General features: G+C 53.0%; 3 protein-coding genes across 3 annotated transcripts; 2 read left to right on the forward strand and 1 right to left on the reverse strand.

Moving 5' to 3' along the window:
• Positions 1 to 359: 359 nt before the first annotated feature.
• ssn3 (cyclin-dependent serine/threonine protein kinase SSN3) lies at positions 360 to 2,276 on the forward strand (the record flags this gene model as incomplete). The annotated part of the gene is made up of 4 exons (XM_025613906.1): positions 360 to 544; positions 596 to 1,339; positions 1,385 to 1,556; positions 2,238 to 2,276. The coding sequence occupies 4 exons, from the start codon at positions 360 to 362 to the stop codon at positions 2,274 to 2,276; spliced, it is 1,140 nt and encodes a 379-aa protein (XP_025467102.1).
• Positions 2,277 to 4,496: 2,220 nt separating this feature from the next.
• Positions 4,497 to 7,895, forward strand: BO94DRAFT_85192 (MCM DNA helicase complex subunit MCM2). Its single transcript, XM_025617707.1, has 5 exons — positions 4,497 to 4,579; positions 4,655 to 4,770; positions 4,831 to 7,133; positions 7,198 to 7,367; positions 7,442 to 7,895. Exons 1-5 carry the CDS (start codon positions 4,575 to 4,577, stop codon positions 7,542 to 7,544), a joined length of 2,697 nt encoding a protein of 898 aa, XP_025467103.1. The 5' UTR covers positions 4,497 to 4,574; the 3' UTR covers positions 7,545 to 7,895.
• Positions 7,896 to 8,448: 553 nt separating this feature from the next.
• BO94DRAFT_466714 (Pal1 family protein) lies at positions 8,449 to 12,715 on the reverse strand (the record flags this gene model as incomplete). Its single annotated transcript, XM_025608176.1, has 4 exons — positions 8,449 to 9,257; positions 9,319 to 9,760; positions 9,824 to 10,033; positions 12,665 to 12,715. Coding segments are annotated over 4 exons (1,512 nt in total), but the record flags the coding sequence as incomplete, so codon positions are not given.
• Positions 12,716 to 13,115: the final 400 nt, after the last annotated feature.

Consider the following 13,115-nt stretch of genomic DNA (forward strand, 5'->3'; position numbering starts at 1 on the left):
TCCTTAATATACCATTAAATGCCCTCGAACAGTCTCTATCTCTCTTTCTCTCCGTTCCTTTCTCTCTCCCGGGCGTCTAACAGCTGTTCTGCCTGTCTGTTCTCATGATGTTTGGGAAGAGTTTCCCGTTCTATAATTCTCTCGGCGGGTTTTATCCACGTGGTAATGGCTTTCCCTCTCCAGACAACTCCCGCCGCTTTCGGCTGGTTATAGGGGCTTCACCCTCTCGTCTCCTTCTTTGGCTCGTCTTGTCCCCTACCCCTTTTGGCTTCTCGGGCTTGTTCCCCCTTGATCCTTGCGCGTGGAATTTGATTGGCCGTTGAATTCTTACGTTAGTTGTGGACAAGCGCATGGTCTCAATGCTGACACATCTCCTATATCAAGAGAGCCTAGATACGAGAAAGCCTCCCGGCACTGGTTACACCAGCAAAGTACGTGTGAGCGATAGGTACCACATCGTGGGATTTATCAGCAGCGGTACCTATGGCCGTGTCTATAAGGCCCTAGGCAAAAATGGCCAGAAAGGGGAATTCGCAATTAAAAAGTGAGCATCATCCCATTGACGCATGGACCTCGGATGACTCACGTGTTGTAGGTTCAAGCCGGATAAAGAAGGTGAAATCGTTCAGTATACTGGTCTCTCGCAATCGGCCATCCGGGAAATGGCCTTGTGCTCAGAACTTGACCATCCCAATGTAGTGGGGCTGGCAGAGATCATCTTGGAGGACAAGTGTATCTTCATGGTCTTTGAGTACACTGAGCATGATCTCCTGCAGATCATTCACCATCACACCCAACCGCAGAGACATGCGATTCCCGCCCTTATGGTCAGGTCGATCTTGTTCCAGCTGCTCAATGGCTTGCTCTACCTCCATACCAACTGGGTACTACATCGGGACCTCAAACCAGCAAACATCTTGGTAACTTCGAGCGGTGCTATCCGCATCGGTGATCTGGGACTTGCCCGACTGTTCTACAAACCTCTCAATTCCCTTTTCTCTGGAGACAAGGTCGTCGTCACCATCTGGTACCGTGCACCTGAGCTTTTGATGGGTAGCCGACACTACACACCAGCTGTTGACTTGTGGGCCGTCGGTTGCATTTTTGCAGAGCTACTTTCTCTCCGACCCATTTTCAAGGGCGAGGAGGCCAAGATGGACAGCAAGAAGACGGTGCCATTTCAGCGAAACCAAATGATGAAAATCATCGAGATCATGGGACTGCCATCCAAGGAGATCTGGCCGGGCCTAGTGTCTATGCCCGAGTATTCACAGCTCCAGTCGCTGGCAATGTCACGAGCTCCGGGACACTTTAACAGATCGTCAAATTTGGAAGTCTGGTATCAGAACTGTCTGAAGAACAACGGATACTCCGCCAATTCGAGTGCCGGCACACCAGGTGCAGATGGCTTCGATCTACTGTCACGCCTGCTTGAGTACGACCCCACTAAGAGAATCACCGCCCAAGAAGCCCTCGAGCATCCGTACTTCAAGAACGGAGGCCCCATATCAGCTAATTGCTTTGAGGGATTCGAGGGCAAATATCCCCATCGCCGTGTGACGCAGGATGACCATGACATTCGCTCTGGTAGCTTACCTGGTACGAAGCGGAGCGGACTGCCAGATGATAGTCTGTTGGGAAGAGCAACTAAGCGTCTGAAAGAGTGATGGGAGAGTTGCCCTTGGGTATCTGTTTTTCAAGGCGTTTCAACTTGGACAGTATTGGATTCGGGATCTCAGTTGTGCATTCGGAACTGGAGTTTCAGCTTTCTTGCATTGTCATCTCTTCATGCACATAACTAGCTATTCATGCATCTTCCGGGCTAGCCAGCATGCATCCAACGGGTCATACTAGAATTACATCTGTGGCACGGTATCTAATCAGTTTAATCCTCGAATCCTCAGGGTCCGTCAGATAATCTTAAGTTAAATGCAAATGACACATATCGACGCCCTTCCCAAACCATGTCCATGAACCCATCCCAGAAGTCACCTATTATCCTGTCATCATTCATCCAGTATGCCCAGCCATATACAACCAGGTCCCACCAAAAATGGCGCATTAGAATCAATATCCTAGATAGATGCCATCCAGTCAGCAACCATAACCCAACAACAGATTAAACATCTCTCAAAATCAATTGTACATACCACTCTGTTCCTTGCGATTGCCATCCCCTTCACCCTCCCCATCTCCGTCTTTCTTCCCCGAGACAGCAGAAGCCGCCTCCCGAATAGACTTATCATCACCTCGCAACTTCTCAAAATACGCCTTGATATCTTCCGCGCTAACAGCCTGACCGGTCTCCGCGAACGGTGTCAGGAATTCCTTCACTTTGTCGCGGAGATGGTTGTACACCATGGCGCCTTCAATGGCGCGGACACGGTCGATGTTGCTGAGAGCTGCCTCGCCGCGGTCTAAGAGACTGCCGGTGCCGGTGCTGCCTCCGCCGTTGGGGCCATCGCTATCTTCGGACATGGGGGGCTCGTAGGTTTCTTCGTCTTCGCGGAGTTGTGGGTGCGCGGCAAGATTGGGGTAACAATCGCGGCAGCGGCAGAAGTGGTCGCGGAAGTCGTCTTTCAGGAAGAGGGAGAAGGTGGAGGTGGGGATGGTTTTGGGAAGGAGGGCGTGTTTGGGTTCGGTGGTGGTTTCGCTATCCTGGGTGGTGGGTTTGGGTTCAGGAGGGTTTTTGGTGTCGTCGTTGTTCTCGGGTTTAGTCTCAGCGTCCTTCTGTCGCTTTGACGCTGGTTCGCTTTCTTCCTCGGTGTCTTCGGCTGGGCGTTTCTTGGGGTTGCTGGGCTGCTCTGCTGTGGTCTGGCTTGGTTGTTCCGGAGCAGGTTTATGCTCCTCGGAAGATTTGGCGAGTCCACCCTCTTTGTAGACAGGAGGTAGGAATCCCGTTGTCCCTGCGTAACGCTTTACCCAGGGATTTGAGTCAACGCACTTGTAGCAGAGGAAGATGTTGAAGTCTTCTTCTGCGGGGAACCCAGGAGGGAGAGGCGTATCCCCTTCCTCCTCGTCTTCATCTGCTGCTGCTGTTTCTTCTCCTCCAACAGCTCCATCCTTCTTCGCATTTTTGTACCAGTCGCGCGGCAGTCCGATCAGACATTCCGGATGCCACCAGTCTTCCCCGCAACCACCCGTCTCTACGGTCCCCAGACCCAGACACTGGAACATTGTACCACGTTCCAGGTCCGAATTATAATCCTCTCCGCATCCGCAGAATTTGTTGTGGAAATTATGGTTGTACGTGTTTCCTGGGTGTGCCTCATCCGAGTGCACGCCCTTCGCGCCGGTCTTAGGGTCGTTCCGCAGATTGCATGGGGAAGAGGCAGGCAGGCGGGTCGTTCCACAGTCACAGACAAAGCTTCGCTTGTTAAATAATTCGACGAGCTCATGTTCGCCGTGGCAAGAGATAGAGCAGGAGTAGCATACGGCTGCGGGGGTGTAAGGTCCATCAGAGGTGGTCGGAGGAGGGTTGCAGGTGAGGCAGGAGAAAAGTGATTGACGAAGGGGACCTAGAGCTTGTGTGCAGGTGTCAAATGACTTGCATAAAGGTCAGTACGTCGTTCGCCCGTCTCACGTCGGTATGGAGGGGATGAGCTCACATATGGAAGCACTTCACGCGCATCAGCTTCCAGTCGGATTTGAGATTCGATGAACCTGTAAGACTGTATTAGACCTCCAAGGTTCAGGATGTGCGATATTAATGCACCAAGTACCCCATTATGGGTAGATAGGTACTCACTCTTTCGCGGTTTGCGAGTTCTGAGAGCTGAAGCTCTCGCGGCGTCCCCCAGCTCTCATTACATGTGTAGCGATTGGGGATTGGCCATCGCCCGACTCGGAATTCGCCATGCTTGTCGGAAATATATCACCTGAAGAAGAAGCGATTTCAGATGGATTTAGGATTGTTTGAAGAAAAGATTGGGGCGATTGAGAGTTGATGTGTCATGGGCTGAGCACAGTCCGTAACGCGCGCGAGACTACATGTTTGTTTTGTTTGCATTACTCTGGTTGGTAATGAATCTACAATGTACCTTGATGGGAATTTTGGTGGCGAACTGCAAGAGAGTTATGAAAGGTATGATTGATTGGGGGGGTATGAGGTTATTCTTATCTTCTCATTCAGTGTGTGTACATTAGTCTTGATCTAGCATGCTCATGGTGCCTGAATTTGCGCTCTCCCATGGCAGTTCTGGAGAACAACCCCACGGGTAACGACAAAGCGATGCAAGTCTCAGGGGAAACGAGTCTAGCTCCAGAGCGAACAATCCTCCTACGAGGCTATGACGTATGGAGGACTCCATTTTTGAGCTCATCCACCGTCTTTGACTGAGCTTGGGGGGCTGAGGAGCGGACCCGGTTTCCGAATTGGGGTTTAATTGAAAACGGACGCGTCGGAGTCGCGGTGCGACGCGTTCGGGGCCGCGCAGCAACGGCGCCAAGTCCAGGATCTTTCCTCCCTTTGCTTTGCCCAACGGAAAGAAAAAAGACGCCCGCACTGCTCCCTCTGTGCCTTCTTCCAGTCTGCCCCTTCAACTCCCCACTTCCCAGACCAAACACCATACACAATGAGGTATGTATCCGGGCCCATCGTCAATGCTATCTGCAACACCACCAAACGGTCCTGGTTCTAATTATGCTTCTTCAGTTCACCACTCCGTCCCAGCAATTCTGCTGCCAACCGGGGCCTAGGGAACCTAGGTCGCCGGAAGAGATCCAGAGAGCCCGATGATGAGACCTCATCGGTCGTTCCCCCTTCGAGCCGTAAGTCATGGTCGCCTTGAGACATCATGGGTCGTCCGCTCCTGGTACTGACTATTATAGCCCCCCCTTCTTCCCCTCCCATGCTTCCCTTCGACGACGATGACAATGAGCGGGATGAGGAAGCAGAGCTCCTCGGCGACATTGATGACATCGACGAGATGGCTGAGGATGAGGACGGAATCGATCTTTTCGGTGACAACTTCGAGAAAGATTACCGGAGCACAGCAGAAGACCAATACAGAGGAGAATACATCGATGACGACGGCGACCATGAAGAACTCGACATGGCTACCCGACGCCAGCTCGAAGCCCGCATGAACAAGAGAGATCGAGAACTCGAACGTCGTCGTCGCATGCCTGCGGCTTTCCTGCAAGATGATGAAGATGGCGACCTAGATCTCACTCGTCAACCCCGTCGCCGGAGACACCACTACGATGAAGACCGGGAAGATGTCGAGATGGGCGACGATGCCTTGGAAGAGCTCTCCCTGGAGGAGTTGACTGATGTCAAGGCGGCTAACCTCACTGACTGGGTTTTGCAGCCCCAAGTCCTTCGTTCTATCTACCGAGAGTTCAAGTCTTTCTTGACAGAGTACACTGACCCCGCCGGTGCGTCGGTCTACGGAAACAAGATTAAGACCCTTGGTGAAGTGAACTCGGCATCCCTTGAAGTCTCATACGCCCATCTGCTTGAAACCAAAGCGGCTCTTGCATACTTCCTTGCCAACGAGCCCACTGAGGTTCTGAAGGTCTTTGACCAGGTCGCCCTTGATGTCACACTCTTCCACTACCCCCAATATCACGACATTCACAACGAAATCCATGTCCGGATTACCGATCTTCCTGTCTCTTATACCCTCCGCCAACTGCGCCAATCCCACCTCAACTGCCTCATCCGCGTCAGCGGTGTCGTCACTCGCCGTACCGGTGTCTTCCCCCAACTGAAGTATGTCATGTTCGTTTGCGGAAAGTGTAACATCACGCTTGGCCCCTTCCAGCAGGAAGCCAGTGCGGAAGTGAAGATCTCTTACTGCCAGAACTGCCAGTCCAAGGGACCGTTCAGTGTGAACTCCGAGAAGACTGTTTACCGAAACTACCAGAAATTGACCCTTCAAGAATCTCCCGGCTCCGTCCCCGCCGGTCGACTCCCCCGCCAGCGAGAGGTCGTCCTTCTTGCCGATCTCATCGACTCGGCCAAGCCAGGCGACGAGATCGAAGTGACTGGTATCTACCGCAACAGCTATGACGCACAGCTCAACAACAAGAACGGCTTCCCTGTGTTTGCCACGATCATCGAGGCCAACCATGTCGTCAAGTCCCACGACCAGCTGGCTGGTTTCCACTTGACGGAAGAAGATGAACGTGAGATCCGTGCCCTGTCTAGGGATCCCGAGATCGTCGACAAGATTGTTCACTCCATTGCTCCCAGTATCTATGGCCATCTGGACGTCAAGACCGCCGTCGCTCTCTCCCTCTTCGGTGGTGTCAGCAAAGAAGCCCAAGGCAGGATGTCCATTCGTGGCGATATCAACGTCCTCCTCTTGGGTGACCCCGGTACGGCCAAGTCCCAGTTCCTCAAGTACACCGAAAAGACCGCCCACAGAGCCGTCTTCGCAACTGGTCAGGGTGCCAGTGCCGTCGGTTTGACGGCCAGCGTCCGTCGTGACCCTCTCACTAGCGAATGGACCCTCGAAGGAGGAGCTCTCGTGCTAGCAGACCGCGGTACCTGTTTGATCGATGAATTCGACAAGATGAACGACCAGGACCGTACCTCTATTCACGAAGCCATGGAACAACAGACTATCTCCATCTCCAAGGCTGGTATCGTGACCACCCTCCAGGCTCGCTGTGCTGTCGTCGCCGCCGCCAACCCCATTGGTGGTCGGTACAACAGCAGCGCGCCCTTCTCCGAGAACGTCCAGCTTACAGAACCTATCCTGTCCCGTTTTGATATTCTCTGCGTCGTCCGCGATCTCGTCGACCCAAGCGAGGATGAACGTCTTGCCAACTTCGTCATCGAATCCCACCACCGCGCCAACCCCGCTCGTCCTCTCCGTGACCAAGATGGCAACCTAATCAACACGGACGGCCAGGCTATTGATGAGGAAGGCTACCGCATCGACAAGAAGACCAAGCAGCGCCTTCCCTTGACTGACGAGGAACTCGCCACCCGGGATGCCGAGAAGCACAGACGCGAAGAAGAAAAAGAAGGCGAAATCCCCCAGGAACTCCTCCGCAAATACATCCTTTATGCCCGCGAGCGCTGCCACCCGAAGCTCTACCAGATCGACCAGGACAAGGTCGCTCGTCTATTCGCCGATATGAGACGTGAATCTCTAGCCACGGGCGCTTACCCCATCACCGTATGCCTCCCTCCCTCTTTTCTTCCTCCTCGATACATATAAACTAACAATCCCCCCCCGACAGGTCCGTCACCTCGAAGCCATCATGCGTATCGCCGAATCCTTCTGCAAGATGCGTCTCTCTGAATACTGCTCTGCACAAGACATCGACCGCGCCATCGCCGTCACCGTCGACTCCTTCATCGGCAGCCAGAAGGTCAGCTGCAAGAAGGCTCTGTCTAGGGCATTCGCCAAGTACGTCCCCCATCCCCACAAATCCTTCCCTACACGGCCAAAAAAAAAATCCTAACCAAACCTCCCAACTATAGATACACCCTCTCCCGTCCCAAACCCCAATCCAAGCGGAGAGCCGGCATCCCCGCTCCTGACCCCTTCAAGCTCCGGATGCAATCATCTACCCGGACGCGGTAGACTAATCACGATCTTCTGTTAAATGAATGAATCTTCCTGTTTCGGCATTCCATGAGCTTTGGGAGGTGGGGTAATTAGGTGGTTTTGTTTTATCATGAATATGATTATGTTTGTATGTATGGGAGTTTCGGGTTGAAATGGGGATCATTTTCTTATTTGAAAGGGGCTTTTTTATACCGACCTATATGATGATGGGATTTGAATTATCCATCGGTTTTGATACGGTCATGGATGGGGTCGAACTTGAATTGTTTAGCTAGTTAGCTCGGATATACCTATCTATTTATTGATCAATCTTGTTGACATTGAAGGGTTATGCATGGGTTGTCAGTAATTGTAGGTTGACTGTTTAGTAAGGCATGTGCGACTATAGAAATTGATACAAGCATAAGGTAAGGTATGTATTCAGTTGAAAGGCATCGCCTTCACAAAAAGCCTAGCAAACAAGAGAAGCACGAAACAGTAAAGCTCAGCCGGTCCAACTTGGGTCCGTATCCCAACCACGAATGGTAATATTCACTTAACGCCTGTCCTTTTGCGTCCCATACACCGTGGTTACCCGTAAAAACACCACCCGCCATCGCCTCGCCAAAGTATTGCACTTAGGTCGGGTCCGTCACATTGGAGCGGGGCATACAGTCGCTCTCTGGGCCTTGAGCAATGCGTCGGAAACCCCAAGATAACGCTGCAGACGATATCATATGCCGTTTACGTTAACCTGTGAGTCACAATGCTTAATCTCATCAAATGCCTCATTCTGCCTATTCCCCGCACGATATAGGCACTTCGGGGTATTCGAGGTGGATGCTTCCAGAGCGTCTCCACCGGTGATTTCCCTTATAATCTGCACCAGACACAAGCAACGGGGTTATAAATATGGCCGGTAACCGGAGTTACCTGACGCTCAGTCGTTGCTGATACGCCTCTCAGGACGGGGTTTTCTCAGACTCTTCATGCGATTGATGAAGCCGCCACCGCCGCCACCGCTGGGCTTGCCCTCCTCGAATCCGGTGTAGGATCGTTCATTGGTGAACCTGCGCTCCAATCCGGTGGGCTGCTTGGGGCTGCTGGACGAGCGAGCTCGCGCGCCGCCGGTGCCACGTGCTTCTTCGGACATGTTGATCTGAGCGCCCTTCTTTTCCCATGCGTCGTCATAATCCTGGAAGAAGGGGTTCTTCTCATTGGCACGGATAGTCCCAATATGACCGGAGCTGGTAGGTACAGCTGGGGTGTAGGAGCCCTCGGGAGATACCACCCGGCCATTCGAGGGTTTGTTCATTCCTCGGAGTCTTTGAGCCAAGCTCTTCTTTCGCTGCAAGCCTCCCGCACTTGGTCCGGCCCCGCCGGCCAGGACATCATGTCCACTTCCACGGCGCTGAATGTCGGCCTTGCTTGCGGGGGCACCTTCCAAGAATGTACTGGTCCCCAGTCCCATGCTCTCCGCTCCATGGATTGGCTCAATGCGAGCGGTCGGGTCGAAGTTCGGATTTTCAGATCTACGAGGGTCCGGTGCGGCGCTTGCAGCGAAGTCGTTGTAGCCCTGTTCCGTGCGCCCGTGGAACAGATTGAGATCAATGTTGGAATTGTTGGGACCCGAACCCCCAAGGGCCATGTTGGCCGAGTCCTTGGGGAATGCTTGCATCGGTGCAGTGCGCACGCCCTTGCGGTTACGGTTGGGATTGCAGGCATCGAAAGGCCCATCGTGATGGAACACTAAACACAAAGGTCATTATTAGCAAACGCCAGTGAAAGGCAGCGACGGTGTCCGACTCACTTCCTGTGCCATAGATACTGGTTACATCCAGCTTATCGATGATGTCCATGTGATAGTTGGACTTCTTCGATTTGTGTTTTCCATCCTTTACATCCTTGACGTCCTTTCCATCCTTGTGGCGAGCCTCCCGCTCCCGCTCCCGGCGTCGTCGCTCGCGACGCCGTCTCTCGTCCTCGGTGTCCACCAGCTTTGGAGTCCGTTCCATGATCGAAGACTCCGAATTGCGACGAGGTCTCCGGTCTCTGTGGCCAGGCCTGACGCCATTGCTTGTTTTGGGAGGATCAGCAAAGATGTCTAGCGAATCCTTTTCGCGGCGCTCTAGGCGTTCCCTCGGCGGAGGGACACGGTTGGTCGAATATCCATTCTGTGCAGGCTTCTCCGGGCGGGGCGGGGCTGGTCTATAACCAGTGTTCTGGGGAGCGGGATTTATCGAGAGGTTCTCCTGTCACGCAGCTCGAGTCAGTTCCTGTGAGGGAAAGTAGTCAGGCTTTGCAGGTAGACCTACAAAGAGCTCGCGGGTGTTTGACGACATGTCTTGGGAGGCCATGACTGGGGCCGACTGCGGTGAATACGAGTCTTCCTCAAAGGGGTTTGTTGAGGTTCGCCGTTCGGAGTGACCGCTGGCCGATGCGAAAGAGCTGGCAGAAGGCGACAGGGCACGGTTCCTGAAGGGATTGTTGGAGCCCAGATTCACTGGGGCTTGGCCAAAGGCTTGCTGGACAGGAGAGCCTGTGGTAAAGCAGGGATTAAAGTTAGATTTGGAAGGCACAAAATGAAAACTGGGGATGCACGGTCTGAAATAGAGGCGGTTCAGGACAGATAACACTCTGACCAAGGGGAAGCCCCGCCATAGGTGAAACAGCAGGGAGATAACGAAGAATCCTGGAACGAGGGCCAGGGGACAAAACCGGAATCAGCAAGATGACGCACCTGAGGGGGCCAGCGTGACGCCGGGTGGGTAGGAGTAGGTCGAGGGCTGCTGAGAGGCATACATGTTGTTGCGAGTCCACGCAATGCGATGTCGAGGGAAGGCAGTTCAGATGAGATGATTGGGGAAGAGAAAAGCAACATAAAAGACAGGAGTGAGTAAGTGGATGATCAGGAGGCCGAGACTGCGAAGGCAGACGCCAGACTAGAGAGAGCTTAGGCGGTGCTGAAACGGCGATGCCGCGGCTGTCGGTCAGGGGGGGGGGGAAATAATTGGAGGGAGGGGACAATTTAGTCGGTAGCGGCAGGTAGACCGGATGGGCCTGTCTCTTTTTAAAATTGCTTAATTCCACCAGGAGGCGAGGCCGTTTAATTTTCCGGCCGAGATCTGGATAGTTTAGATAATGGGGGGAGGGGGGAATGGATTTGTGGTGATGATAAAGAAGGGGGGGTGTTTGTGGAAACAGCAAAAAGGAGAGAAGAGGAGAAAGGTGTGGAAAGAGAGGGGAGGAAAGAAAGAGAAGGAGAGAGAGAGAGAGAGAAAGAGAGAGCACTCGAGCGAGTGAGCGAACGAGCGAACAGAAGGGAAACCGAGGTGGGCGAGGCACGCACGGGAAAGCGATGAGCAAGCGTGAGAAGAACAAGAGCGAGAGAGCAGAAGAGTGAGTGAGTAAGTGAGTAAGTGAGTGGAAGACACGGATCGGAGGGGAGGAGGGGAGGGGGCAATTCTGACGGGTGCCAATGAGGATGAAGCGCCCCTTGGGGAAGACGGAACGAACGGCGGACTGGAACCGTAACTCGTAAGGTAGTAGTGTAGTAGTAGTATTATCGTATCCAGTTACCAATACGGAGTAAGTACTAGTAGGAGGTCAGGAAAAGGATGAGGCGATCGTCGACCACACGGCAAAAGGGGAAGGGAGAGAGAGAGACTAGAGAGAAAGCAGAGAAAGCGAGAGAGCAAACTCCAAAGATACTCAAAGGATTTGCTGGGAAGTGGAGTGGCTTATTCGTTTTAATATTAATCTTCGATCGATGGGGGGAGGTTATTGTTTCTTAGTGGGATTGGGGGGGGGATTGGGTGGGCAACGGACCTCATGGGCTGGATGGCAACATCGGGAAGGAAAGGTGGGAAGGTCATGGGAAAGAAAGGAGTGGTGATAAAATAAGTAATCATCATCGAAATCATCCAAATAATGCCACCAATCCGGTTCATCCAATCTAATCCCCAGAAACAAGGGCAAACCCAGAGTTAAACCTTTTCCAAGGATCAGCCACCACGTCCACGCAATGACAGGCAGGCGACGTCTCAGGGGTTGGTCCGTTCCTGTGCCTGGATGGGTGGGTTGCAGTGCTTGATTGCTCGATTGCTGGCTCGCTTGATCGATGCTTGCATTTGATATAAGTACTAATGTCTATTCATCCCAAATATCCAGGACGGTCTCCGATCATATGCAGCGACGCAATCTAAAATGCCCCTAGGCAGCCGGACAAAAGCTGGGGTTCATGCGACTAGTAGGGATTCGTCCGCAGGGGAAACACTTTTCAGGTCCATCCACTGCGAGCGATCTGCCAACCAACTAACTGCTAGTAGCAGGAACGAGGTCCTACGGCTGCCTGAGAGTTCGACAGCGACAACACTAATACTCCGTACAAACCGTTTCCAGCTCCACTGGTTCTCTCTCTCTCTCTCTTTCTCTCTTCAATCCCTGTCCCCTCCCAGAATAGAAACCTTAGCACTTTGCCACTTCGCCCTCTCCCTACCACCTTCGCGATGTTGTCATTATCATGGCATTGAGTCACTGACAGCCATCATTCTCTCGCATGGCTCATCCCGGATGAGGAACCGCCGACCTCCTCTCTCAGGAATGCACGCCCACCTGCAGAATCTCCCGCCCATTGTTGTGCTCCGATCGACAGGCGGGCCACCACGATGAGGATGATCCCCCCTGGTCATGTTCATCCATCCTCCGGATATCCCACCTGCATCTGATTAATCCGCGTCCGGCCGTTCTGCGTGACCTGCCTTGGCAACCCCGTTCCTTCCTTACTTACTCTGCCCACCTCGTAAATGAGGTGGCTGCGCATCGCCGTATATAGATCGGAAGCTCACGCACTTCCCCCTCCCTCTCTGCAGAACAATTTCCCGGCCCGATAGCGCCCGGAATGTTCCAGTTATCCTGCCTTTCTTGGCCAGTCAAGATGATGCAGCCACCCAGCCGGTGAGTTTGACTCGATCAACCGACGGAGTACGACAGGTGGGTGTCGCCACGGCACCGATGGGCCTCGCTCGTGGCGTCTCTGTTGGCCCGCCCACCACCATACACAGTAACCACCATCCCGGTAGGTATTTTTATTTATCTTCTTTTCTTTTCTTTTTTGTTTTTCCGACCACAGGAAAAACACTGGGTTACATCCGGACTCCGTCGGCAGGGTTGCCCGACCATCCTGGTTCTCGATAGGGATAATCAATATTGCTTTTCCCAGGCCAGGCTCCGACACTCCGTGCCGTACGGCTCCGGTTCCTGTAGAATCAATCGTGACTGCAAAAATAGATGCCAGTACAAGCTACATTTTCTGGATACCTGTGTTGTACCGCTGTACTGCACCGTTTCAGGAGGCAATCAAGCTGGATAAAGTACTCGCTGGATCGAATTCTGATTTCAACGCATGGCCTCGACCTGGGTGTCTTGGGCGGTTTTGTAATGCATTCCACGTCCTTTTGCCTTCGGTTCTGGTTTGACTGCCTGCTTGATCTCGAACTTATCGGCCTTGTCCGATTAGCCGATCTTCCTTATCGCGCGATTGAATTGTCAACGTCATCGATGCTCCTGCGTTACAAAAGTACGACAGTCTGCATAAATAACAGGGCT

The sequence above is a fragment of the Aspergillus sclerotioniger genome (assembly GCF_003184525.1).
Source record: "Aspergillus sclerotioniger CBS 115572 chromosome Unknown BO94scaffold_15, whole genome shotgun sequence".
Classification (NCBI taxonomy): Eukaryota; Fungi; Ascomycota; class Eurotiomycetes; order Eurotiales; family Aspergillaceae; genus Aspergillus; species Aspergillus sclerotioniger.